The sequence below is a fragment of the Cydia splendana genome, chromosome 9 (genome assembly GCF_910591565.1).
Source record: "Cydia splendana chromosome 9, ilCydSple1.2, whole genome shotgun sequence".
Classification (NCBI taxonomy): Eukaryota; Metazoa; Arthropoda; class Insecta; order Lepidoptera; family Tortricidae; genus Cydia; species Cydia splendana.
In genome coordinates this window covers 8,364,529-8,392,472 of record NC_085968.1, presented here as the reverse complement: position 1 = coordinate 8,392,472, position 27,944 = coordinate 8,364,529, and the positions used below count along the sequence as shown (strand labels likewise).

Sequence of the window (27,944 nt, the reverse complement as noted above, 5' to 3'; positions counted from 1 at the left end):
GTAACTAGTGTTTTAATTCGTTTATTTAATGTTAACGAACTCAGTCATTGTTTAGTACAACTATTTCAGCTGCAATTCCTTGTTAAAAGCAGATTGATAGAAGAAATACATATACATTTAGCTGGCATATTTGTGTTAACTAGTATTCGACACGTACTAAAGTAATTTTAATACCATCAATAACTTATTGTAAGTACCGTCTCTCTTCACTCCCGTGACGAGAAGCGTCGCTAGAAATATAATCGCCAATTACTATGGATTCGGCGCATGTCTAGTAGCGGCCCTAGACACAGTTTATCGCGGAAGTTATTACCCGCAAGCATCCGGCCTTTTCCAATTAGTCTATTGCAAAAGGGCTGTTACTCTCTCTTGACCCCAAATAACGAAAATGGCAAATTGCTGGACGCGCCGTCATTGTGTTGAGTTATTAGTGTAGTAATTACATAGGTATAATGTTTCCTATTATTTTATAAATAACTAATGGCTGGTGATTAACTAGTCAGAAATGTAATAGCTTGTCTGTCTAGTAAAAATTATCATTATTGGCTTGTTATGAATATAAAGTTCATATTTTAGTGCTGAAAATAAGCAGATATTTTTTTAACGTCGTTATACTAAAAACGCAAAGTTTATACTTAATAAAAAAACTGAATCAACATAGGCCTTTTACGTATTTATGACAATCCTGTAACATACACTTTATTACAATAGAAAAGAAGAAGCACAATACATATTTAACTAATACCGACGCTAATTGTATCGTAACGTACTTAATAGCTGTAACAATTTGCCGAGCTAACCAAATGTTTAGTTTGTTGACAGACGGTCTTACATTCTGAGTATCCAATCAGGACGTTGGTGCCTGTAAGTGAGACGATAACATGTCTTTATTTTTAAACATAGTCGGTTTGAGCGCCTTTGTCGATTCACCGGACGACACGTGAAGGGTTAGAGGCCAATGAAATAATTAGCAATAGGTATTTATTTACGGCCGACTGCTATCCAAGCAGGCTTTGGCGAGATCGAACCAAATACAGCTGTTATATTAATTATATTATATTTTACCCTGATACTACGTAACAACAGTCTATTTGACAACAGTAAGGCATATCTTCTCCCTGTAACTGGAGTCCAGAGGTACTGCCGGTAGCGTGACGGCGACGTCGACTTTCGCGGAGCTGGGCGATGACGTCACCAACTCCGCGAGCTGGGAGGAGCACTCGCTGGAGCGTGACGTCATTGTTCTGGCTGCAGCAATTGATTTTATGTAATATACATAACAATACATACTTTATTTTAAAATAAAAACAATAAATAACAAGGTACACGAAATGTAGCTTACTTTAAAAACAGACAGGTTTACCGATAAACAATTTCGCTTTTATAAGTATAAGTTAGTAGTACAGCGCCTAACAAGTGATTTATATAGTTGATGAAGTTATTTTAGGCTGTGATAAATTATAAAAGCAAATGGTAACATTCCATTTCTAACCGCAGCTGCACTACCGGTACTGAACACGTCGCTGTCATTGTCAACTTCCATAATAAAATTGACAGTAATGCAGCTGCGGTTAGAAATGGAATGTTACCCAAACAATACACACAATATAATTATAGGTATTATCTACACGCTTGTACACACTTTAATATACACGTACAATCTACACCTAAGAGCAAAGAAGACACTTTGTTTCGAAAAATGCATATAAAGTGTCACGCTTTCATTACTCTTGGTGTAAAACAGGTGCATAAATTAGTACTTTAAGGTCATAAGATCTACTCGTACGCCTCGAACGGGATAACGTGAACGAATAAATAATGGACACTGTTTTAATGTTGTTATGTAAATGCAACACCTCATAAAGAAACTATTTTTTTTTACTTTGTAATTTTTATCTCGTCTTTATCAATAAATTCATTTCTCTAAGCCAATATCGACTCAAAATCGAACCTGACTGGCTAAAAATAAAATACCTACTCGCGTAGCTGCGTGTAACACTTTTATTACCCCGGGGTAATGGGGTATATGACACCTCACCCCGGCACGTCACATTAGATCTATCAGTGTCACGTTACCCAAAGGGGTGAACATCACTGAACTCGTTTGTTTTTATTTTTGGAGTGGCTATTTCGAGGTGAAAAGTGTCCGCCACTCGATATTACAATAGAATTAAATTTTTAACGACATGCTTCATAGACAATGACATTAATCTGTAAAAAAAAATTTAAGTTTTTTTTTACTACAACATTGCAGACTGCCTCAATCTCATGTAAGTTATCTACATTGACACAAATTCTTCAGTAAGGGCCACTTGTACCATTCACTAACCCGGGGTTTACCGGTTAAACCTGGAGTTACCATGGTTACCAATACAATTTGACACTGGGTTTACGATTTAAGCGCTTAACCACGCATTCGTGCGATGGTGCAAGTCAGTAAGTATACTTACAGTTAGTGTAGCAACTAGACGCAGAGTCGCCGGAAGGGCTGTAGGGTTTCATCTCGTAGTGGTTGCTTCCGGCCGACGAGGGTTGCCGGGTCCGGTTGCCGAAGGGCGACGAGTAGCTAGCGAAGGGACCAATATTGATAAACGAAGATCGGTAACCGGCAATTTGTTTTACATGATAAATAAAGGGAAGGACATATTGCCTATCAAAATTTGTTAAAGGGTCACGTTTCAATCAGAAATGTATAACAAGACATAAGCTAAAATCTAAGAATGGCATGGTGGAAAACCTAGTTAGCCCCAATTTCATTTCAGTTGAATTCTCTACTATAGTTTTAGGTGGAACATTTGAAGACCCAGGTGTCAAATTTCTATTTTATTCTCGTTAAAATTTTACGACTGTATCATTGCAAAATGACACATAACATAAATTAATGTGGATACAATCAGAAATCAATACTAAATTAGGTACCTGTCTCGCACATGCGGCATATCGTAATGGTTGTCAGGGCCCTGCATCCAGTACTCGTTGCAGGACCTGGTCACATCTGGCCCGGAGACAGCTTTGTCCCGGGTGGGATACGTCTTTGGGATACCTGTACCGAACATTTATGCTAATGTGCAAAATATTTCGAAACAAGGCAAATTGTGTGCTCAGAAGAAAATATCTTTAGTGGCACGACATTTTGTTTATAAATAGGTACTCCTTATAAAACAAAGTCCCCCGCCGCGTCTGTCTGTTTGTGAGTTTGTATGTTCGAGATAAACTCAAAAACTGCTGAACGGATTTTCATGCGGTTTTCACCGATCAATAGAGTGGTTCTTGAGGAAGGTTTAGATGTATAATTTCTTAACCCGTGCGAACCCGGGCGGGTCGCTAGTATCAGATAAATGTAATATTCATTGTGTTAGGAATCAATAGTCAATAGACCTTTCCCGGAAATTTTGAACTTTTTATAACAGTCCGTTAGTTTTACGTGGACTTGTTTCGTAGTTTTTGATATTCAATTAAGTAGCTATCATCAATGTTTTTTTCTTACCTGATCTCGCAGCAATGTAGCCTGGCCTTGAGTTTCTGTATCTACACCAAACGTAGAAGATGGCCGCCGCCACTACCAAAATGACAACAGTCATGCCAATACCGATGTAGAGGGAGAGGTTGTTCTTACTTAGCCCTGTTAAATAAGTACATGTATTTTTTAAGCATTTTAATTAAAACTCTCGGGCACAATTTATTAAGTTGCAAATGAAACATGTTACTAACTCATCCCAGTAGAACACAGTCCATCAACACAGGCGGCGTGCTGCAGACTCGTGCCCGAACAAGACGAGACAAGTCCACTGATGCACTGCCGCCGCCGAACCCTCATGCAGTCCTCACTGCAAGACGACCAGCCACCCCAGGCAGACCAAGCTCCTGTAAAACCATTTTGGTTTAGGATCGGACCTCCAATTTAAAGGTTCAGAAGGTTATTATAGGTTTATCAGCAATAATTTGCAATTCCTTGAGTAATTAGGGTCTCCCCAGATATATCGACGCGGAATTGGCAAAAACCGTTAGTAAAAACCGACTCGTCGGCAGGCGTCGGCCGATGCGAGCCGAACCGAACTACGATTTATTCGCTCTTATTGCGCAGACATAAAGCTTTTTCCTATCGGCTTTTGCCGATTCCGCGTCGATATATCTGGTGAGACCCTTTATTCATTTAAAAACAAAAAGGCAAACGTCCGGTTGATAATAGTGTGTGTCATATGATCACAGAACATTTGAAGCCAGTACAAATCAAGTAGCGAACCTGTAGTTTGTCACAGCCATTAAATGCATCCGTTTAGAACTTGAATAATCTAATTATTATAAAAGACTCAACGTGCCGCTTTAATAGGGACCTGATTCCTTAATGAAAGCTGTTACTTCCTGCACTCTAGTGCATACGTATGGTAATAGCCACTTCGATTTAATGGAAAATGCGTTTTGAACTCAAGTTTTTCCAGTAACATTTTACAAACATTATTAATTAAAAGTACTTATTACTCATTTTCCTTACCTTTAAAATTTGTCTTTAATGTTATCAAAAATTGACAAATACATCTAATTAACTAGATTTAGGGTCGGTTGCACCATGGTTGGTGCAACTGGCCCTTAGTGCCAGTTGCACCAACCACATTTAACGGATTGATTAATCTCAATCAGCAGTGTAGTATGAAACTTCCTTTACAATACAATTTTGCGAACGCTTTAACGGTGACAGACGGTTTGGTGCAACCGATCCTAAGAGTAGGTAAAGTTGACGCATTGTTATTCACGTTATTTTTCTTAAGTCATATTTTTTTGTAACATTAACAGTCACGCAAATTATCATTTCTCTGACAACTTTTAGGTTAATGGCATTCTGATCTTACCATTTTGACAGCTCAGGCAGTCCTCATCATTCTGGGACTGTTGACCTCTACAGGGCGCCCCACCATTGGCTGGAGCAGGCTCGGTGCAGGTCCTGGTGCGGCGGCGGCCGCTGGTAGCGGTGCCGCAGCGGCACGGAAGCCAGGGCGACCAGTCCGACCAACCGCCATTCACTAATTTCAAAAAACAATTGTAGCTCGTACCGAACTCGCAACACTAGCTTTACCTATTACAGAGGAAAGCTTTCTATTAAATTTATGCTTTGCACTTATCGTTGCGATCGGAAAGTATGTAATCTTATAAGTACTTAAAAAAAAGCAATAGGTATTTGCATTGTACATTGCACACTACAACCCGACATAATAAATTATTTTAAATCAAAGAAACGCAAAACCTAAATCAGCTATTAAATTTTTACCTTTGTTATGCCGCTTTTTTGTATTTGTTTTTCTATCTGCTCTATATTTCTATTTGTTTTGTTTTCACTGTAATTGAGTTTTACTTCTTTGAATTTATAATTTGTTAATGTGTCATATCTTCTATATTACCGTGTAAGCGAATTGGAAAACTTACTGTAAGCTTATATGAGAGAAATAAATGGTATTGTATTGTATTGTATTGTAAAGGATTACAAACATGAACCATCGTGCAATTACCTATTGTACGTAGGTTCATGTGTAGTCATGGACCTTAATTTCACAAACGGTAGAAATTTTGCGTGACAGGATACGGTGTAATAAGGAAGAAACCTTTAGTGAGATGCTCGGTACAGTAAACGCAATATCCTTTTAAGCTGTAAGTAAGTAGGTAACTACTGTTGCGTAGTTGTCTTAATAGGAACCTACCTCAAACTTTCTCGAAACATTTTCGTATGCTGACGTATTTTCGTAGGTATCACCTACAAACATTAATAGATCATGTCTACCAGATACCGTGATTCGTGATGACTTCACCTCGTGCAAGGATGAAATAAAATAAAAATAGAAACAATTGTATAACGCATTGAAAAAGAAGTAATAACAAGTTGAAAGATGTAGTCGACAAACATATATGTAAACTGAAATAAATGTCATATACTAAAAAAAAGTGACCAAAATATTTTTCTGAAATAATTTAATTTGTTCAAATACTTTAGTAAACATATATGTCTTGTAAATAACTTACCATATACTGATATGACAGCAACATCAGACTCCCGGCGGCCGGCAATGTTCTCAGCAACGCATGTATAGTTGGCCATATCCTGTACATTTTCAAATATAATAATTTATCCTTCCGTGATTTTCAACATATCTCAACAACCATTAACATGGGGTTTTAAGGGGCCCACTAATTAACAGTCCGCCGGACGGTATCGGTCTGTCAGTTGTTCGGAACTGTCAAAATTTTGTTCTAACTGACATGCCGATACCGTCCGGCGGACAGTTAATCAGTAGGCCTTTTTAGGCGTTTAAACTAAAGGCTTTCGTTTAATTATTCTTAATCAACTAGATCAGCTTTAATTTCCATTTATACAGATTAAGCCACACAATCATACGCCAGCAGTCGTTCAGGTGGATCGACAGGCCTCACTGATTGCCCACGGTGACTGAACAGGGGTACATAAATTAACGAAACGGGTACATCAGGTTACTATTTGAAGAAAGGCATGTTTCGGGACAAAAAGGGGCTAGGCACCGGGTGGGGTTTGGACTAAAAATGTAACAGGTGACCCCCGACGGTTGCAGACAGATGTGTCTGAGTGCCCTTATTTGGCATAAATGTCATTAAAAGTATTTTTCTGTAGAGTGTTGACGGGCGGCGTACTTGTAATATATTTGTTTCATAACATTTAGCTGAGGAAATTAAATACAAGGGTTTTACTCTTCAAACAAAATAAAATGAAATACGGACTATTTGAGCTAAGGACTTTTAGTTTGCTTTGCTAAGGACTTTTAGTTTTGTTTAGTTGCATACTCGTATATCTATGATATATGAGAATTAATTAACAAGGGTAATTTATCCGGCTATGAATACATCCAGGAGGCCGATTTTTGAAATTCGACCACTCGATTTCGTGTATTTCGTTAAATGATATCTCCACTACCAGGCGTTTAAATTCTACTAATAGAATTGAAATCGAGTGGTCAATACCACTAGATTCCAAATTTCGATCGCTCGTATTTCAAAAATTAGCAATTCACCGTTTTCCACCGATTTTCGAGTGATCGAAATTCAAAAATCGGCCCCCAGTATGATAATTTACGTTAAAACGGCAAGAAACCAAATTATTGACAAGCAGTTTGTAAGATTTTAGTATGCGGTTTCTGTTTACAAATATTTCAGATAGATTCCCCAAAATTTGCTGTACGCACCTGTAACCCAATATTTGTTAGCTGTAGCATATTCTCCTTAACGTCCAGCAGCACTCCGTTCCTTGTCCACTTGAGTTCCACCGGCGGCGCCGCTTGCGGTGGTACGCAACGCAGCGTCACGCTGTGGCCCGCCTCGATGGTCGCTGATTGGGGATGCTGGACAAACTGTCTCTTGATGTCTGCAGACACACAATCAGTAAGTATCACGTCGTAAGACAACAAAGTTTGCTTTGTTTACTTTATCGATTGCATCCCTGTTTGTATTGTTAACCCCCTACGCAACGTATTGAGTAGTATTTTGATTGGGGAAGTTGGACAAACTGCTTCTTGATAATATATCTTTAGGGGGACAAGAAACATCGTATGAGATATTATGTTATACGGATTGTATCACAAGTTTCTCCGATACGCTTTGCTTTTGTTTTTACAACCCTCACTGGCAAGATACATGTTAGTTATGAAATTTAGGTCTTTGTTCAGATGTTTGATTTCTGCGCTATCGTAGATAACTCTTCAACAAATGAATCGATAAAGATTGATTCATCTTTTAATTAAATGCCTTAATTGTGTCAAGTTATTGCTAAAAGGAACTTACAAATACAAAATGCTTTCTTAATATTGTTATCTGCATATTCGAAACAAACAAGATTATCTCGCAAACAGGGGTCTCCATAAAAGCCACATTAGATTTCTTATCCTTGTTTTTCTGTCTCGCACAGTCTCTTTAATATTTCCGATTATTCTCGACCATAACCCATTAACGATTTGCACCCCAGAATAAGGGCTAGTGAGCATTGTATCAAACAGCAAAGTGCTCAAGTTAACGAGCGGAAATGCTTCCTCCCAGTAATGGTGCTCACCCCTCGTGCCTTGAGGGATGTTATAAATGAAACTATTCCAGAATTGAGAGTGTCACTTATTTTAAGTTGCACTGGGTTTTGAAGCTTTTTTGTGCTAAGCTCACTGGAATCAAAATAGATGGGTAGCGGAGAGTTTGCGGTATCCAAGTGCCATGAAGAGAAAAATTAAATTTAATGTCGTACATTACTAATAATATACCTACGTATAAATAATAGGTAGGTATTAATCCTAAAAGTTTCTTAGAAACATGTTTTTTAAAACTGTCATCAAGGGGTCATGATCATGAGCCTTTTAAACTCGATATTATCAGAATCAGAATAAACTCTCCGTAGTTACCACATTTTTTAATACGCTTAAATCATGTATGAGGAACTAACTGCTGCCTTACTAGCTATACCTACGACATACGATAAAATTATTGATATCTGTCTTCTTCATATATTTTTTCTCTTTCAGTAATTAAAAGCACTCCGAAAATCAGGAAACCAATCTCATTTCCAATATACGCAAAACGTCGCAGACAGTAATTCAAACACGTCACTTCAGACCGTTGGTTAATAAACTGTTTCGTCGTACTGTCAGCGCGTCATAGTGTGACAGTGATGACTCCGATGACGGGAGTCGGGTGACAGTGCGACTAGATGGGAGGCGTCGCGCTTGACTTGTGCCGCAAGTTATGTTGAGGGTGTTGACGGTTTAGTGTATATTTAACTTTGTCTCTATTGAGGCGGTTGTGATGAAATGTTTATCCTACATATTTCTCCAGTTAGCGGTTTTTTAATGAACTTCATTGCAATAGGCTGTCGCCCTGAATAGTATTTGCAGTAATAAAAATATGTACAGCGAGATGCAAAATTTAATGGATACAATATGGATGGACTTCATCACAGAACAATAATCGAGATAGAAGGAAAGAGTTTGTCGATTTATATCGAAACCAAGCGTGCCGACTTTTTACCACCTACTGTGACGTCACAGCCGCAATTTAGTGATGGGAAGTCCTAACCGATCTAAGACACCGATGCCCCTCTGCCCCGCTACGATTCAACTGTCTTGCTCGTACTCATGGATTTTATATCTGCGCTCCCGCTCGCTAAAAATCATAAATCGATTAACGTGAATGTCATCGATTTTCTGACGGACGAATGATAAAGACAGACGAATGATACAGACAGACGAATGATAAAAACAGACGAATGATATTTAACGGAATCATTAGATTCCTAAATAATATTTGAATTGAATTTTTAAAATAAAACTTATTACTTATTCTAAAAAAAGATTGTAAGTATCTAATACTTTTTTATATGTACATGTATAGGTATAAAATTTAGACAATTTTCAATTTTTTGGATATATCTCACTAAGTATATATGTTGTTGTAGGCTATGGAAACATAAAAATCGCGAAATAAAACCAGGGAAGAAATTTTAGAAGCCAAAAGAAGAGCTAGCCGAATACGTCATGAAAAAATAAAAAAAGATTCGAAACTAAGTGCACTTAGAAAATAACAACAAATAGAAAACTATGCAAAAAGAAAGAGAGAGAAGCGTGTCGTATCTATAAAAGATAAAAGTACAGATTTCATTTTATACTTTATTCTTTAAATAAATAGAATTAGAGGAACGAGAAGAAGGATAGAAAGATTTGGATCCGAAGACGGCTGTGGAATACCCATCCTTGAAGATTAGATTTCTCTTCTTGCTACCACACAACTGTATTGAAATAAGCTTAAAATTGTATTATTTAACGTAATAAATGTGTTATCATCAATACAAGTATAAGTTTACAGCTCTAGATATGCCAAAACACTTATACTTAAGAGTATTAAGATACATAGTCATAACTATCTCTAGGGTCTTTATTTAACTTTACATATGTATACTTAGATTAAAAAAGGTCTGAAACTATACTAATCTACATAGGTACTCGTAGAGTTAAAAAAAAACTACTTTGTAAATCCTGATACTATACTAATTTACATAGGTTGAGTTTAAAAACATCCTGATATTATGTTGTAAATTCGGCCACTTGTCTGCGAATATGTCTGCGGTTTGGACTGTAGCTAAGAACTTATTTAGTAATTCTATTGCTCGGTACGTGGGTGCGTTCGAACCGTGATAGGTGCGAACATTTGGATATGCGAATAGGTTTCTGGCTCTACGTGCGCTTCGCCCTACTGCAGCTATGTAGTTGTTAGGTGTATAAATACGCATACGCTCTAGAACGGATGGGTTGTCAATAAGATTTCTTAGTAGTAGACAGTAGTGTAAGGCAAGCGTTTGCTTACGCCTTAGCTCGAGAGACTCTAACCCTACCATTCCCAGGACAAAGGATGACGGAAATAAGTATGGGTAGTATCCGTAATACCTTTTGTAAAGATGTCTAGCAAATTTACGTTGGACGCGCTCGATCATGGTGTTATACTTTGCTTCCCGAGGGTCCCATGCGATGGAACTGTACTCAAGCTTGCTGCGAACATAAGCTTTATAAAGGATTATAGCGATTTTTGGGTCACGAAATTCTGAGGTCGTTCTAATAATGAATCCTAAAATTTTGTAGGCACTTTTGCAGATATTTATAATGTGAGAGTGCATGTTTAGCTTAGTATCGAGTGTTAATCCTAGATCCCTTATTTCTGTTACTCGGTCAAGGGGAGTGTTAGTAAGAGTATATGCCTGGAGAATAGGATCTACAGAACGGCTAAAACTTATTACTTTGCACTTAGATTCATTTAGGTACAAGCGGTTTGTTTTACTCCAGCTGTCAACCATGTTGATTGTTTGTTGCAGAACCGTACAGTCAGATGCATTTACGACCGGTTGAATTATCTTAAGATCATCTGCATAAAATAGTGATTCCACGCCTGATATATTATTTGGCAGATCATTGACCATGATTAAGAAAAGAGTAGGCCCCAGAGTGCTACCTTGACTAACCCCGAAACGAGTGTAATATCTTTCAGATTTGTAAGAGTTTTAATTGGACATATTGTGTACGATTTCTGAGGTAGTCAGAGAAGAAAACAAGATGTTGAGGGGTGAAACCTAAGGCTGACAGTTTGCATAGGAGAGTATCGTTGTCAACTAAGTCGAAAGCTTTTTTAAAGTCGAAATAAACAACATCAACTTGTCGTACAGTATCCATCCAACGCAAAACGCTATCAAAGAAGCAGAAGTGGTTGGTTGTAGTGGATCGTGAAGCGCGAAATCCATGTTGACAATCAACTAATTTACGATTTATCTGATTAAGTAAGCAGTGGTTAAGAATGGTCTCAAACACTTTTCCAAACACGGACAATACAGCAATGGGTCTGAAGTTTGTGATATCGGAGGACTTGCTTATCTTAGGAATTGGGGTCACTCTCGAGACCTTCCATTGGGATGGATATACCAAAATCGATTTTAATCGATTAAGATTTCGGCATTGAAAATCGTAGGGTACAACACTATATCTTACTTTTGACAGACGAATGAGAAATCAACCTTGAACGCGTCTCGACAAGTTTGAATTGTTTTATTTTCGTTGCTAGTTTTCAATGCTTGCCAAGTCTGACGCGTCAAATTAAAGCCGCAATGGAAAAGTAGCATTAGACACAGAGTTGCCTGCTACTGTTTATATGAAATTAATACTGAGCATCAAAATAAATTGTTTTTTAAATAATAACAGATACTTTAGGGCAAATAGTACTTACCGATGAAAGGAAATGTCTTGATTAATAGCTCCTACATTTTTGGTGGTGTTTGAACAGTTTATTATCGAGCAAGGGGCCATTTTGTTATCACATCCGAACGTCACACACGGAAAGCGGTCGAGAGCAGACTGAGCATCGCAGCGAGCAAAGACGATTTATAATCGTCTTTTCGGCACGCGAGGTACATACACTTTTTCCGTCTACTCGATATAGGTCTGTGGACTTCATTCATAAAGTGGACATGTACTTTTGCAGCTGGGTGTATCTGTATTTACCTACCTTTTTTATAAAACAATAGAACAAGATATAATAAAATAAGATATTGGCACCGCTATAGTCCGACAAGAAACTGTAGAAAATTATTGAGGGCGCTACTTCCTACGTACTTGACTGTCATTTTTTTATTTTGGACGTAAATTAATTTTAGTTCCATTTTATTTAATTTATACTACATATTTTATGTCGCACTATATCTGCTAGCTCTCTCAATTCAACAAAAATGAGACTCGTGGAAGAAATTCATAGGCTGATGTCTGAGTTTCTTAGCTTTAGATCCGGAAAAGTTTTAGGATTACGACGAGGGAGACAAACTTGTTTCGGGATGTCGGCAAACTTCTGCTATTCAAACTGACAAATCTTACTGTGCGTACTAACCAATGGACCTTCAGTTGCTTGGGTATTATAGTTTAGTACTTTCTTAGGTGTCTAATGTTATGTTACCTTCATCGTTACTGAGACCATAGTTTCTATTGTACCTATTCACGGAATAATTTCCTTTCCCACAAACCCGTTGCCTAGACAATACTCATTGTTTACAATACCTTTTATTTTCCAGGTATTGTCATTGAAACGTTGGCGTTTCTGTTGGTTATGGTTTCAGAAAATTTTACTGTCAGGAAATCTGAATGTATTTTACCCTAATTTTTAGGGTTCTGTGCCAAAAATATAAAGTGTTCCAAAATGTTCTATTCTCTGTCTGTCGTTAAATATTTTTATATATAGTACAGTAAAGAAGAACCTACGCAGGCACGTTCAAGTGGTGGTAGTGGTTTAAGTAGGTACCACAAGCTCGTTTTAATGAAATTTATACTTAAATATTTCTACTTCACTAAATCCATATTACAATCCAAATACAAAACAAAAACTACATTTTAAATAAAAGTTATTTAAATTTATTTTTATTGCAAACTTTAAATATCATAACATAACATTCATATTTGAACTGCTAACGTTAATTGGTCCTTACACCACGCAGGTAGGTACCGTAAAAGCTTGAAATTATAATCGATTAGTAAAAATCCTGGCTTGAATTCTCCGGCACCTTTTTAATTCGATTTTGCCTGAAGACCCAAAATCGAGTGCGAGGCACATTAAAATTCACTCCGCAATATTTTGATTGGTTGATGCATATAAACATGGATATTAAATCCCGGCCCTAATGACAAAATTTACATAATTATTCATCTGCAAGGAAATTTAGAATGGCCCAAAATTTGAGCGTAACGAAAGGTAGCAGCTATAAATTTTACTGCTTGGTTAGAGAATTTGTCGATTAATAAAGTTTATTACTTTAATGGATTTAACTGGTAGGTGCTTGCATTTTAGTTTCGAACTAGATTTAAAAACTATCTATCAACAGAGCAATAAATCTAAGCTACTATTAAAATGCCTTTACTTATCTTAGAGGCAATACTAAATTAGTGAACTAATTAGGACGAAATGTATACTATCAGTCACGTGCATGTTTTAAGGATACTTAACTTAATATAAATTGTTTTTTAATCTTTTTAACTTAAACGATACCTCATGCGGTGTATACAACATAATGATAAAACAAGAACACTCACATGCATATTCAATGAACACCGCCTGACTTCTAATTCTTCCTTTACTATTCCAAGCAAGGCATTCGCATCCGAATTTGCCACCATAGTAATCGTCAATCTCATTTTTCGTCACATTCAACTCAGATTCAACTACCCTCACACCGTTCTGAGGATCGACGTGTTCAAACTGCACTGCTTTGTTACTTCTAGCGTCATTGCATTTGAAAAATACTTCCAAAGCATTAGCGGCTCTACATAGGAGACTGGCTGGTTTTGTTCTCATGACATAAGCGTTTTTCGGTTCTATTAAAAATATGGGTAGACCGTCTATTGTTTCGTCGTTTTCAGGCAATGGTATGTAGTCATCGTCCTCGGCTTCTGGTTTTATGTCTGATAGGTACGGGTCAAAGGTTAAAAGGCCATCTGGGTGTATATATTCTGGTCGAGTTTCCTTTTCTGTTGTAGGTTGAATGTCTGAAACAACATTTCACATGATTGACTATTTCGAGACAATTATTTCGCTTTGATTCGAGGTATTTCATTAAGATTCCTAACACCAAGTGCAAAAAACACCATAATCATATTTTTATAACTTTCCTTGTTTACCTCGAAACGATAACGCAATGCATAATAATTCATTGAGACGTTTTCTTGTTTCCGACAGGAAATATAAAGTATGATTTAGGGAGTGATGGCACCGGGTTCCCGTTGCCATAAATTCCATCATTTGGGGGATGAAAGGGGGGATTTGTGACTGAAAGAAGGAATTTAAGCAAATGGGATTTTCTATTCAGCATAATATTTTACTGGCGATGTTTACCGATATATTATATTATATACACCTTATAAAACAAAGTCTCCGCCGCGTCTGTCTCTTTATGTGTAGGTGTGTATGTCAGCGATAAACTCAAAAACTACAAAACGGATATTCATGGGGTTTTACCTATCAATGCAGTGATTATTGAGTGATTTAAGTGCATAATTTGATTAATTTGTTACGGTTTTGTGTAATCCGTGCGAAGCCGGGGCGGGTCGCTCGTACATGAAAATATATTACCAAATTATATTCGTAATTACCGAGTTACCTAGGTTACTAAAGTCATGCAGGCAAGCTAACTCGGCATTGCATTTGGAATGACAAAGTGTGAGTATGTCATCATAAATGTGAAATTTATATTTAAAAAAAACGACGTTTATAATGCCACCCCTACACTTCGTTGTATTAAAGTCGGTTCAAAGTCAGCTTAGACCAACTTTACTAGTCTCTCATCATAAAAAATTACCTCCATTTTTTTCCTTTCCAACGGACATCACAATAAATAATAATAGGAAACACACAACATATCTTTCTAAACACATTACTAACACTTCACAGTAACTACCACAAAAATAAAAAAATAAAAATTAAACAGCGCACTTCATTTACAAAACTCTTCAATTTTATTCCACTTTTAAAATTGGATGCACGTCATTTGGTTTTATCTTGATAATTTTTTAATTTATTGTACATTTTTCGAGGCTTCTTGTCATTATTTTGTCTATTCTTTTTTTTTCGTAAAAGCACGTGTTCGGTTACATGGGGGTAAGGGACGCGTGTTCTCTCTGCGGGAGCTTCTGGCTTACTAAATATACATCGAACGCCTTACGATCAACCTGCGTAAGTATGTTATTAAACTTTTAACCGCCTCTGCAGCCTGCGCCTGCAGGTTTGCTGATGTTATCTATCAATTTAATTATAAATTATGAAGATTCATCTATCAATTTAATTATAAATTATGAAGATTCATTGGTGGTGTAGACTTTTCTTTGTTTCGTTCAAAGCAATTTAACCGTGAGAACGTAATTGAGTATCATAACAAGATATCAACACTACCACCACATGAATCTGGTGCATTAATAAGGTCAATAAATACCAAAAATACTTTGTTTTAATTTTTACTTCGCAAACGAACCCCGCTACAATCGAAATATTGGTTTGCATTTGAATTTTCGAACCACTAGCGCCATCTGTCGCTGCGTTGTAAAAGCATGGTAAGCTTTCTCTCTGTTCTCTGAGAACTTCTCTCCCTTCATGTGTCACAAGATAACTGAACTTAGTTTTGATGCTTTCAGGTAGATGTCGCTATTAGGATCATTTTCGGAGGTAAGTCTGTTTAACAGAGAGTTATTTCTATAACCAGTAGGTAGATGGCAGTAGATCTGTTCGGTACTTACTAGGAAAAAAATCTCGTCACCTAACGCATAAATGTAGCCTAATCTGTGCAGTTCTTGTCGCTACAACCCCCCAAGAGATGGCGCTCGTATGCAAAATACTATTAAAATAAACAAGAGATCACTTTAACAAACTCTGATTGTAGTTTAAAAACCGGCCAAGTGCGAATCGGACTCGCGCACGAAGGGTTCCGTACCATTACACAAAAAAAACGACAAAAAAATCACGTTTGTTGTATGGGAGCCCCACTTAAATATTTATTTTATTTTGTTTTTAGTATTTGTTGTTATAGCGGCAACAGAAATAGATCATCTGTGAAACTGTCTAGCTATCACGGTTCTCGAGTTACAGCCTGGGCCCTGTTTAATAAACATTACGAATTGTAAATTGTAGATTGTACCTGGGGGCCGATTTTTCAATTTCGATCGCTCGATTTCGTCACTCGAAAATCGGTGGAAAACGGCGAAATGCTAATTTTTGAAATACGAGCGATAGAAATTGGGAATCTCGTGGCATTGACCACTCGTTTTCAATTCTATTAGTAAAATTTAAATGCCTAGTAGTGGAGATATTATTGAACAAAATACACGAAATCGATCGGTCGAATTTCAAAAATCGGCCCCCTAACAGGTTACAATTTACAAGTTTCTGTTTAATAAAAATTATAAGTTACAAATTAGTATTAGCGGAAAATTTACAAAATTGTATAATTGTAGCTACAATTTTACATAATTCTGTTTAATAAACATTTTCACCTTACAGGTGATTGTTTACAATTTTGTATGGAAATGTACTTTATTAAACACATAATTGTACTGACAAGTTTACATATTTTGTAAATTGTAATATAATTACGACAGGTGTTTAAAGCTGTGTCAAAACTTGATTTGAAGTGTGCTTTACGATCTGAATAAGAAAAAACATGGTTCTAACAACAAGTAGTGACAGTAATAGTGAGGATAGTGATAACGAATATGTAATTCAACGGAATCGGGGAGTTTTTCGTAAAAGGATACATTTTACTTTCGATGTAACGGATTTTTCGTTCAACAAAAAAAATCGGGTGAGCAAGACGACTACTTTCGAATATTTACTTTTAAAAATAGGGCATAATCTTGAACATGATACAAAAAGAAATGCATATCATGGGTTAATTTTTCGCTAAACCGGCCGAATAATATATCTTTATTCTCGTATATTAGAGATAAAATTGTAATTTTGTTGTTGTTCTCCATGATTTCAATAGGTAAACCAATTTAATAATTTATTAATGAGTAACAAATAAGTCTACCCTCATTTATTAAGAACTTGTAGAAAAAACGTACATTTTATGTAAATTGTACCTCACAATTACAATTTTGTAAGGACAATATTGTCATTGAAAGCGACAGGAGCTTTTTACATATGTAAACGTTTATTAAACAATGTTTACAATGGTAATAATTGTAAGTTATTTACTTGTAAGCTTCTTACTTATTTGTAGGATTTATTAAACAGTACTTGTAGATAAATTTAACAAATATAGTAGTATACCCTATAATGGACACGGAACCAGTAATGGGACAAAAAAACACAATTCCTCTAAAATAAGTATATAAAAGTAGTTTATAAACACTGGATATATTTTTATCATAAATAAGAGTCCTAGAGCTGATTATGTTTGAATTTTTATTAAAATCGGTTATTTTTTAAGAAATGTGCGTCAACCCAAAAGTTGTCGTGCCACTGAAAAAAAATATCACTAAAAATTCTTAACAACTTCGCTAAGAGAGGTGAGTTAATTTATTAAATTTTAATTAATTAATACTTGATGAAAACTAGAATGTGTTTTGTTAATTGCATTTACCATGAGATAAGGTATACAACACACTATGTTGTGACTCCACAGATGTAAAAAAATAGTGGTATTTGGCCCAATCCCATTATAGGAGCTGTAAAACTGCATACCTCCTATGATGGGACAATTGACATAATGATGCTTGCCATGCCATAATTTCATGTTTTAAACAATACAGAAGTAAAATGTAGTTACGAAATATGTCAACCAGGAGGTATTCTCGGACTTAGGATAAATTAATATCGTTTTTCCAAACTTTTATTTAACTTGCCTTGTTAGTTAGTGTGGGTCAAATCTTGGTAGCTGAATTTGACCCACTTTTCGATTTCCGATTCAGTTGAAATTTTGTGTAAGTACGTAATTAAGTATGCAAATCGGATGATAATGCAATATTATGATAACATGGACTTGATCTGATGATGGAGACAGGAGGTGGCCATGGGAACTTTATCGCAATAAACCCTAACTAATTGTGTTTGGGTATATTAGAATTATCTCGATAAATCTAATACAATAATAATTGGCTGTGGAAAGAAAAATACATTCAGCGGTAAAAGCTTATACCAAAAATTGATTTTTTTGCCATAACTTATTCCCCATTTCAATATTTTATACTGATAGAGCAATGTCCATAATAGGGGGCCCATTACTGGATCCACGTCCATTACCGGGGGCCCATTACTGGAGCTTTGGTGTCCATGACTGGAGAAAAAAAAGCATAGTTTTAATTTGTTAATTATGTGGAAACTCATTGCAGTATCTTTGATACAACACGCCTAAAACATGAAAGGCGGATAGGACTTTCATCCTTTAGCACGCTAAGCGGAAGACCATTTACATGTACAAGGGAAATATCATAAATACTCCAAATTTCCTCTTAAATGTCCCATGACTGGTGCTGTTACTATATGTTACTTTTTTACAAAATTGTCGAATTGTAACGTTTATTAAATAGGGCCCTGGCCCCAATTTCACCACGGTGACAGGTGCGACAATTGTAAAATCACTGTAGCTGACGTCACAGGCATCCATGGGCTACGGTTACTACTTACCATCGGGCGGGCCGTATTCCTGTTTGCCACCATCATTGTATTATTTAAAAAAAACTTTATTATATCGGAAAAAAACAGATATTTCTTTTGCGAAGTTTCTGACAATTGTCAAGATTTAGAAGAATTGTAGGTAATTCTTGACAGGTAATGAGTTATATGTCGGAATTTCGTGACAATTGTAGTGTTTCTTGTGACAATTGTCATAAACTTAGCAAAAGAAATATCAGTTTTTTAATCGATATAATAAAGTTTTTTTTAATAAAACAATGATGGTGGCAAACAGGAATACGGCCCGCCCGATGGTAAGCGGTAACCGTAGCCCATGGATGCCTGTGACGTCAGCAACAGTGATGTTTTACAATTGTCGCACCTGTCACCGTGGTGAAATTGGAGCCTGGTGACAGACAGACGGACAGACTGATAGACGGACAAACGGACAGCGTAGTCTTATTAATAGGGTCCCGTTTTTACCCTTTGGGTACGGAACCCTAAAAACTACGCACTCTGAGGTTAATAGTAAAGAAATATTAAATCAAGGTAGTATTTTTAAAGTTCGAATGCTGCTTGCTAGATATCACATATCACGCACATTATTTCTGTATCAAATCATCATTTCTAATTAAGCCAAATAATAATTATTACCTACAGTACAATAATGTCAAGTACAGTGTTTCTCTATTTAGCCATTGTCTTTGGCCATGGTCGTGTATGATGGTTAAATGCTGGCACATAATTAAATCAGTAGGTACACCTTATAAAACAAAGTACCCCGCCGCGTCTGTCTGTATGTATGTTCGCGATAAACTCAAAAAGTACTGAACGGATTTTCATGCGATATTACCAAATAAGTTTTCAATAATTTGGGTTGGCCCTAAATTACTGAAAACTTATTTGGTAAGAACTTATTTTTTTTATAGTTTAGGTATAGACGGTCAAGCAAATCTTGTCAGTAAAAAAAGGCGCGAAATTCAAATTTTCTATGGGACGATATCCCTTCGCGCCTACATTTTTCAAATTTGCCGCCTTTTTCTACTGACAAGATCTGCTTGACCAAGTTATAGTTATGGACGCAAAATACAGACCAACCACCTAGACGGTTTTCTGTGACCCAAAATAATAAGTACCTACTTATTTACAGTTTTTGCTTTCTATTGAAGCTTGAATTTACAGTTCCATAAAAAATATCGTATTAAAAATACCATCGTCTGTAATTTTCTTCCTCACAAACTCAAATATGCACATTTTTTCCCGCAAATTGTTTTTCGCATTTACTTACTGTGTTCGAAATTTGAAATTCCAAATGATTGATTCCAAATTCAAACGTACCTCGCGTTCAGTTGCCAACATTGACTATTGATTGCACAAAAGGCGTTGGACGGCAAAGCGTATTCTCTATTCGAATTTATTCCACCGGTATCCTTTTGAAGGTGTAAAACATGTAAGTAGCTACTCCAGTCACATTTTCGTATTCAGAATAACATTTTCCGTCTCTATTCTTCTTTCTGAATACAAGTGCAGCCATCTCCTTCTCATCAAGGTGCGGAAATTCAAATTTGGCGGGTTGGCGAGCCTTTCCGCTGGATTTTCAAGTATAATGAGCCTTTAAAAGGTTGAGCAATCAATAAGAATATCAAAGGTGGATGTTTTGAGAAGCCAGTATTTTTCCGAGTTTGCTTCGACCAGGGCAATTTAGTGCAATTTGCCTAATAGGGTATTATACTGTATTTAAAATAAATTATTTTACACCATGTATGAAATAAAGCACCAGATAATTATTGGGTACCTAGAAAAACACGGGTAAGTGTTATTTTTAAACACAAGTTCTATTTAATAAATCGGATAGAAATATAAAAAGTAAGTACGATGTAATGTTTCATATAAATTCCATATTAGCAAATCGTTTTGACAGTTCCTAAAAAGTAGGTAACTGATTTGACTAGTAGGAAAATACCCTATAGCAAAGCTTTGACGTTTAGTTGGATATTCCTGCAGACTATTCTAAGGGGAATATTTTACTTCTACAATTTAATTATGCAATATAAATACACACTTAATTTAATTTACTTTATGTTCAAATAGTTTATATTATTATGATGACAGTTAAATTCATAATATAATAAATTAGAAATTGGTTCAACCCTTTCAGATACTTACGGAAGTGCGAGGCCTTCTGCGACAAGTGCATTATATTTACCTATATAATTGAAAGTTCCAACCCTTAATTTTCATTTCACCTGTTTCTACTTCCAAAAGTTAATTTAATTTCAGTTTATCAAACTGTAGTTTGATAAACGAAAATAAGGTTATAATATAATATACTTATGTTCAGAGCGCTACACAACTGGTATGTTTTCTACTGTCTATGGCGAAGCGTTATTATATTATATTAGCTTAGCACCGAATATCGCTGTAATAGGTCGACTGAGGGGGCTTAATTGATATTTTATATAGCCTATCTCAATAACTAAGCCGAACTACTTACCCATTGTCGAACAATTAAGATGAGTTGCCAAACAAACAGCCCAAACGTCCAATACAACTCCACCAAGTAAACCACTCAGAAACGGTTGCTTGGGAAGAAATCCGCTAAAGGAGACAAGTGAAACTTAAGTTAATCCTTATTTCGTGGGCAGTGGGCGCGGGTGGACAAATTGTGAGCACTCCAGTAAGGTACCTACGCCGATCGAGTCCTCGAGTGATATGAAGACATTTACATCATACGACCAAGGAAAACCGGAGAGTTTACTTTAAGTGCAATGCAACAAACCAGCTTTTTAGGGCTCCGTACCCAAAGGGTAAAAACGGGATCCTATTACTAAGACTCCACTGTCCGTTTGTCTGTCTGTCCGTCTGTCTATCTGTCTGTCACCAGGCTGTATGTATCTCATGAACCGTGATAGCTCAGACAGTTAAAAAATTCACAGATGATGTAATTCTGTTGCCGCTATAACAACAAATACTAAAAACAGAATAAAATTAATATTTAAGTGGTGCTGCCATACAACAAACATGATTTTTTGCCGGTTTTTGTGTATTAATCGTATGGAACACGGAACCTTTCGTGCATGAGTCCGAGTAGCACTTGACCAGTTTTTTTAATATACATAAGGGCAGAATGAAGCGTTTTTGTTACAAGTTGGGTAAAACTGTTATCGTATATCTGGCCGTTTTAATTACATATATGTTTAATTTTTCGTAGATCCATTTTTTATTAGCAGAACCAAGGGAGTTTGCGAGATCTTGTCACAGATTCAAAAAAATCAATTCTAACAATTATGAAAACCTAAAATGTCTTATCAAATACTTTTAAATCTAAAAGTCCCCACGTGCCGCATCGCTAACCCTATCACGTAGCACAAACTACAGCGCGTCTCACTGCCCCTCAATTGTTCGAATCTTGGGGACTAACTCGGCCAGGGCTGCCACTAACCCGCTTACGCCTTTTGCTGATTAGGGCTTAGGGACAACTAAGTGGACAGTTTGGGGAGATTATTGGGGAAATATTTAGTTTATTGTTGTGATACGTAATTTCTTAAGTAAGCTATTTTTGTGTCCCACATAGATAATAAAATAATCCGTTTGTCAAATTGTATAGAAATATGTACCAGCCTGGGTCCAGTAGTATATTATCATGATAGAAATTACCTATGTAATTGCTAAAAAATATTTCACTGTAACTTATCTACCCAAAGTAGGTACATATCTACACATTAACATTTATTTTACGTTACAGTACCTAATAGGTACATATTTTGTTTTTATTAATAATATCAATTTCTTTGCTACCCAAATAAGATATATTTGTAATTATTTAATTAATATCCCAAATTCATTTTTTTATTGTGTAAGTTCACAGGAACATTCAAAATCAATCAATTGCATATTTATTTTAACATTGTCTGGATTTATTCATTCAACAGGCCAATAGTTAAGTATAAGTATAATGCAATATTATTAATATGCACTATCTGTAGTTCAAAATTAGACGACACTTGTTGTTTATATTCGCTATCTCTCTCACTCCTGCCAATAAATAAAGAATCACCTCTCTTTCTCACAAAGCACAAGTGCAGCGATTCCCAGCATTTATTTTTTACCGAGGAATTAAAACAATCTGATTATCTTTTATCGAACCGATAAAATGTATAAAGTAATTTATTTGCTATGTAAGCTGATGCGGTTTCACGGTAGGTGGGTTTGTATGAAGTTTTTACGATATTGTTTAATTAATATATAAAAAGCAGTGCCAACTAACTTATTTAATTGAATGAGCTAAATGCTTCCAAGTTATTCACTTGAGATATAATTCAAAATTTTGATTGCATGATGTCAATAAGCAAATTAATTAGTTAGGTACTAGTGCCTTCTAAAATGTTTACAAAAAAATGCCATAATAATTTATAACTGTTCATTATTGGTTACAAATGCTACAGTATTTGTGTAATATTTTACTTTTGTACCTATATATGTAACTATATATAGCTTCCTTAACTACATATTTGTAAATCAAATAAAATAAATAATTTTTCATCTCCATCGGGTCCCCAAGGACCCCAAGACTAAGGATAGTTAGCGACACTCAGAGGCCGAGGACTAGATTCTAACCCTCTGTTATGCTGCGTTAACAATTTCAAATATATTTTTAATATTATTTAACTCTCCAGCAGAGGTTGCTAATTAAATTTCAGCTAAGACATAAGCGTTAAATTTGAATTCAGAACAGCGTAAATTTCGCGATGCAGTGATAGCACGGCCACGGTATAATCTGCGAACATTCGCCTACACTTTAACCAATACGTGACCGCTGCCATTAGATCAATGAGAACATGGATACGGCATTATATCTCTTAAAATGTTGACTTATAATGGTAAACTTATGGCTTAAAATAATTATCAAATACAGTAGAATCCGCTTATAATGACATCGAAGGGAAGTGACAAACAGGGCATACTAAGCGGATGTCATATAAAACATAGTTGTACAACTTCTTATTTTTGTTATGTTTTCCAAATTAATCTCAAATTCCTTTGTGAGAAACGAGTTTTATAAACTTGTAACAAATATCAACTTGTCACTGAGAATCAAAACTAAAATACCTTACAAGCCACGAACGCACCATAACGTCCTCGCAGGGAAAGACGTGGTGACGGCCACGAAAACCAGCGTATGTGTCAGTATAACCGGACATAATTTCATGGAAATAGGATTTTTAGGTCATAGTAAGCGATTTGTCACTATAAGCGAAGTCATCTTATCCGAATTTGTCACAAATAATTTTATATGAAAACCAAACTTCGCACAGTAATTACGTCATAGTAAGCGGTTGGTCAGTATAAGCGGAGTCATAATAAACGGATTCTACTCTAGTTGATTTTACGAGTTTTTAAATTCTTTGTTACAGTAGGTCATAGGTCAAAAAATTTACATATGTATAGGTATAGTAAATTAACATCGTATTTATTTCATTTGCTAGCTTACAATTCTCTTCCGGTTATAGGTACCAACCTTTAATTTAGTTCAAAACTAGTTTCTTCTTACTGGGAACACTAGGTATGTAGTAAGTAACAGAAATGTACGGAAGTCTGAACAGTTTGCACTTTAGTCTCAGGTGACGCCGCTTGGCACGATTGTTCCTTTATTGGCTCAAACTAAGCTAATCTAGCGTCCTAGCCACAAGATTAACCCCTGACTACGTGCTCCAAGATAGTATAGGTGTCGTATTGTACCTTATCCACAGATCATGCATCCCTGCGCCCCCGGCAGGCTTGTCTCGCGTCGCCCACAATCGGCTCAGTGTCCACCGTGCCGTAAAATTGTATTTGACGCTGCCCGACGAATTAACACGGCTTAGGACGTCCTCCGTGTTATGATATTGCGCTGAGATAATCGCTTTAAGTGTGTTCTGGGGTTTAGCGAAAATTTTAAATGAACAGTTTCGGATAAAGGCGTGTTTTAATATGGTTTTAAACATCTACGCTATGCTGATCTGTTGAGAGGAAGGAGACTAACTTCACACCGAAAGGGTTCGTTGAGACTACATCACGGGTATAAGCGACTTGTTACAGTTGTACACACAATGTAGGTGCTTATTTTTAGTTAAAATACACATGTGGTTGAGCATAGCAACCATAATAAGGGTGAAAGTCCTTTGATTCCAATCGTCGGTCACCCTACTGCCTCACAACTGTAACATTGCGACCTATTTAGTTTTTGAAGTGGATTTTTTTACCAGTTCATCAAACGGCCCCCGCTATAATTGACTTATCCTGCCGCCGTCCGCTCGAATCGATAGTGCCAACACCCTGCGAGTAGTTTGCTCTACTCACGAGTACAGTACTTACATACTCAGTTAGAGCTGTTTCCCACTGACCTCCAGTTTTTTGCGGGTACGGTTTTTTGCAGGATCCCGTTTTAGTAGTAGTTTTAGTAGGTGCTAATATAGTAACTTTCACAAGAGGATTCTGTTTGCGGGATCCTGCATGCATAATTACAGAAAACTGGATCTTGCAAAAAACCGTACGCGCAAAAAACTGGACGTCAGTGGGAACCAGCTCTTACCTCTAACATTTTACTATTCGTTTTAAAAAAGGTTACTGCACAATTTATATACTGAACAAACTTTACTATCTTAGCAAACTTTAAATTGCATTTCAACTCAACGGCAATACTTTCAATTAACAATGCGAATTTTTTCATGGCAAAATTATAATATTACCGTAGCATTTAAATTTCATACCTTTTTTACCAAATCGCTGGTAATTTAGCGGTTAGGCATGCGAGTTCCAAACTCATAGGAGGTCATAGGTTCAAACATATCGGCTTCTACTTGTGGGAAATATTTATTATTTCATACTCACCAGTTGAAATAAAGGAAAACTAATAAGAACTTGTATACTTTACAATTTCAGATAATATAGTCTGTATCTTTAGGTATTTAAATAAAATTAAACAAACAATTTTTACATTTCCGGGTAGTTATAAGATTTATTGGTTAACCAACCAAACCAACCAAATACAAAACCGCCTGGATCTGTCACTGAACGACCTGACTTTAACCTACAATATTTGATCATGTAATGTTTTCATCTACCCTCAATTGGCTTAAGGAGCCATTTGAGGGTAGATTTTGTTTACTTTTATTTAAATACCTAGAGATACAGAGTTTAGTGTATCCGAGAAAGCCATAACTTCCACACATCCAGCAACAGAACGTCGTAACCCAACCCTTCCATATTCGCGGCCGTCTGCGCATCCTCTAGGGGATAAAAAGCGTCGCTAAAACGTCTCTCATTCGGCAAATCATATTCTGTTAAACTCGTTACGCGGCGCTGACCCAGCAGTCGGGGGAGTAGGCGGGATGAGACGTGGTGTTGGCGAATTTACAGATGGACTTTCCAGTGTAACCTACCCCACTCGTACTCTCAGCGATGTACCTAGCGTGAAATAAGTTAGCTTTACATGGCTTGGTTTTTCTCTAAGAATTGAAGGATATTAGGTTGGTAGTAATACATATTTGCAAACGTTCGTTCAACCTCTCGTGCTAATATTAATACCTATATCCAAAATTGAACCGCGAACGCAGCGAGCGTAGCAAAGTGGAATCGTGAGCGTTACGAGCTTTTGTTACCGAGAGAAACACAAAATATTTCATTACATCAGTAGGAAAATATTAACTGAAACATTACAAATCAAGTCCAAATGAACGCTATATCATTCAAAATCATTACTTATAAGGCGATTCTACAAACAACTAAAAATTTGCATCTCGTGGATAAAATGCAACTCTTTCATCAGTTTTTGAGAATAAAGAGAGCTGGCGTGAAACAATTAAAAGGGTCACATTTCATTTGTCAGAAAAACTATGTTTTATTGACCTTAGTCTTTATTAGATACAAATGGTACAATACGTCCACAATTTGTACGTGTATCATGTACATCGCGTCGCCATCAGATAAATCAGAGCGGCATAATATCCGAACTCTAACGCCTTGACAACAGAGGAGCGTTCAGATATTTGTGAGCGGCTTGACCGCTCCGATATATCTGGTGGCGACTGTACCATGTTCCACCAACGTGTAGCTGTCTTAATTTACCGTTATCATTAGACCTTATCCACACAATTTCTAACCAAGCCACTTCGCTGTGATGGCAATACCGTATCGGGTTTTAGCTGTCGGGCGCCGGGAAATATTGAGTCCGCGCCGCCGGTGCTGATTGATTTCTGATTGAAATACTGTGTCCAGGGACACGGACTTTAAGTGGAACGAGAATAGCCTTAAAATATCCTAAATTATATAAAGTTGTATAACGGTCGACACATGAAAGAAAGTTGCATGGACATGTCATTTGAAAACGAATATTTTGCATCGATGAAAGCCATCTTTGTCCATTTTGATCATTATCTTTGCACTGCAACTCTAACAAGTTTGTAACGTGCAGAACTTAGTATTAAAATTAGCTGAATTCTTCGAACCTAATGAAATATATATTTTTTTAATATTTTTTTATTTATTAGTAACCATTTTTCTCGTAGTAGTTAAAATGACATTAAAGTATTATAAAATACACACATTCGTTTTTGGCCGATTTTCATATAAGAAAATATTCTAGGTACAAGAACCTAGTTAAACCAAATACATAATAATAATAATTTTGACTACCCACTTATTTAATAATACGAACCACATTTTTTAATAATCAAAAACCACTCGAGTCCAATATTCTCATAGGAAAGAACTGCTCTTACACCCTACCACCAGACACATGGCGAAAAACCGCCCAAAAACAAAGGAAAACGCTTAAAAACCCACCGAGGCGGTGTCTATTACAACAATTAATTTATTTCTTTATTATATTTTGATCGCCAACGTCAAGAGCTTTACCAACTTTATACAAAATCGTAAACAAAAGAGTTGCACCCTACAGGACTACACATAAAAGAGATTTTCGTATGTCATATGTGAAAATATAACTGTGCCTGGGGGTATAAGTGGTTATCAAAAACATTAATGGCAGGAACGCGGCAGCAAGCACACTTGAAATTGAGTTGAGTGCGGCAGCGAGGCATTTTGAAATTAATACCAATCGGATTGTGGGAACGGTGTGATTGCTGTTCCTACTTGTTATTGGGAATCGGATTGAAATGAAGCTGGACAAACATTTAAAATGGTTATTATACGGAGCATTTAAATTGGATACGTTAAAGTAATAACTGTTCCAAGTATTCCAGGTATTTATCAAGTCAACATTATATATATTATAT

General features: G+C 36.3%; 1 protein-coding gene across 1 annotated transcript; it reads right to left on the bottom strand.

Annotated features, from left to right (window-relative positions):
- Nucleotides 1-636: 636 nt before the first annotated feature.
- Nucleotides 637-15,328, bottom strand: LOC134793492 (netrin receptor unc-5-like). Its single transcript, XM_063765073.1, has 10 exons — nucleotides 14,864-15,328; nucleotides 13,602-14,054; nucleotides 7,200-7,378; nucleotides 6,010-6,088; nucleotides 4,848-5,018; nucleotides 3,712-3,864; nucleotides 3,488-3,622; nucleotides 2,920-3,043; nucleotides 2,451-2,566; nucleotides 637-1,248 (listed from the first exon to the last, which is right to left on the bottom strand). Exons 1-10 carry the CDS (start codon nucleotides 14,937-14,939, stop codon nucleotides 1,088-1,090), a joined length of 1,647 nt encoding a protein of 548 aa, XP_063621143.1. The 5' UTR covers nucleotides 14,940-15,328; the 3' UTR covers nucleotides 637-1,087.
- Nucleotides 15,329-27,944: the final 12,616 nt, after the last annotated feature.

Coding starts and splice junctions, on each gene's coding strand:
- LOC134793492 (XM_063765073.1), bottom strand. CDS start 14,939: ATGTGTTTAGAAAGATATGTTGTGTGTTTCCTATTATTATTTATTGTG. Junction 6,089..7,199: donor TAACAAATATTGGGTTACAG/GTGCGTACAGCA, acceptor GAAAATGTACAG/GATATGGCCAACTATACATG. Junction 5,019..6,009: donor TGCTGTCATATCAGTATATG/GTAAGTTATTTA, acceptor TTTTGAAATTAG/TGAATGGCGGTTGGTCGGAC.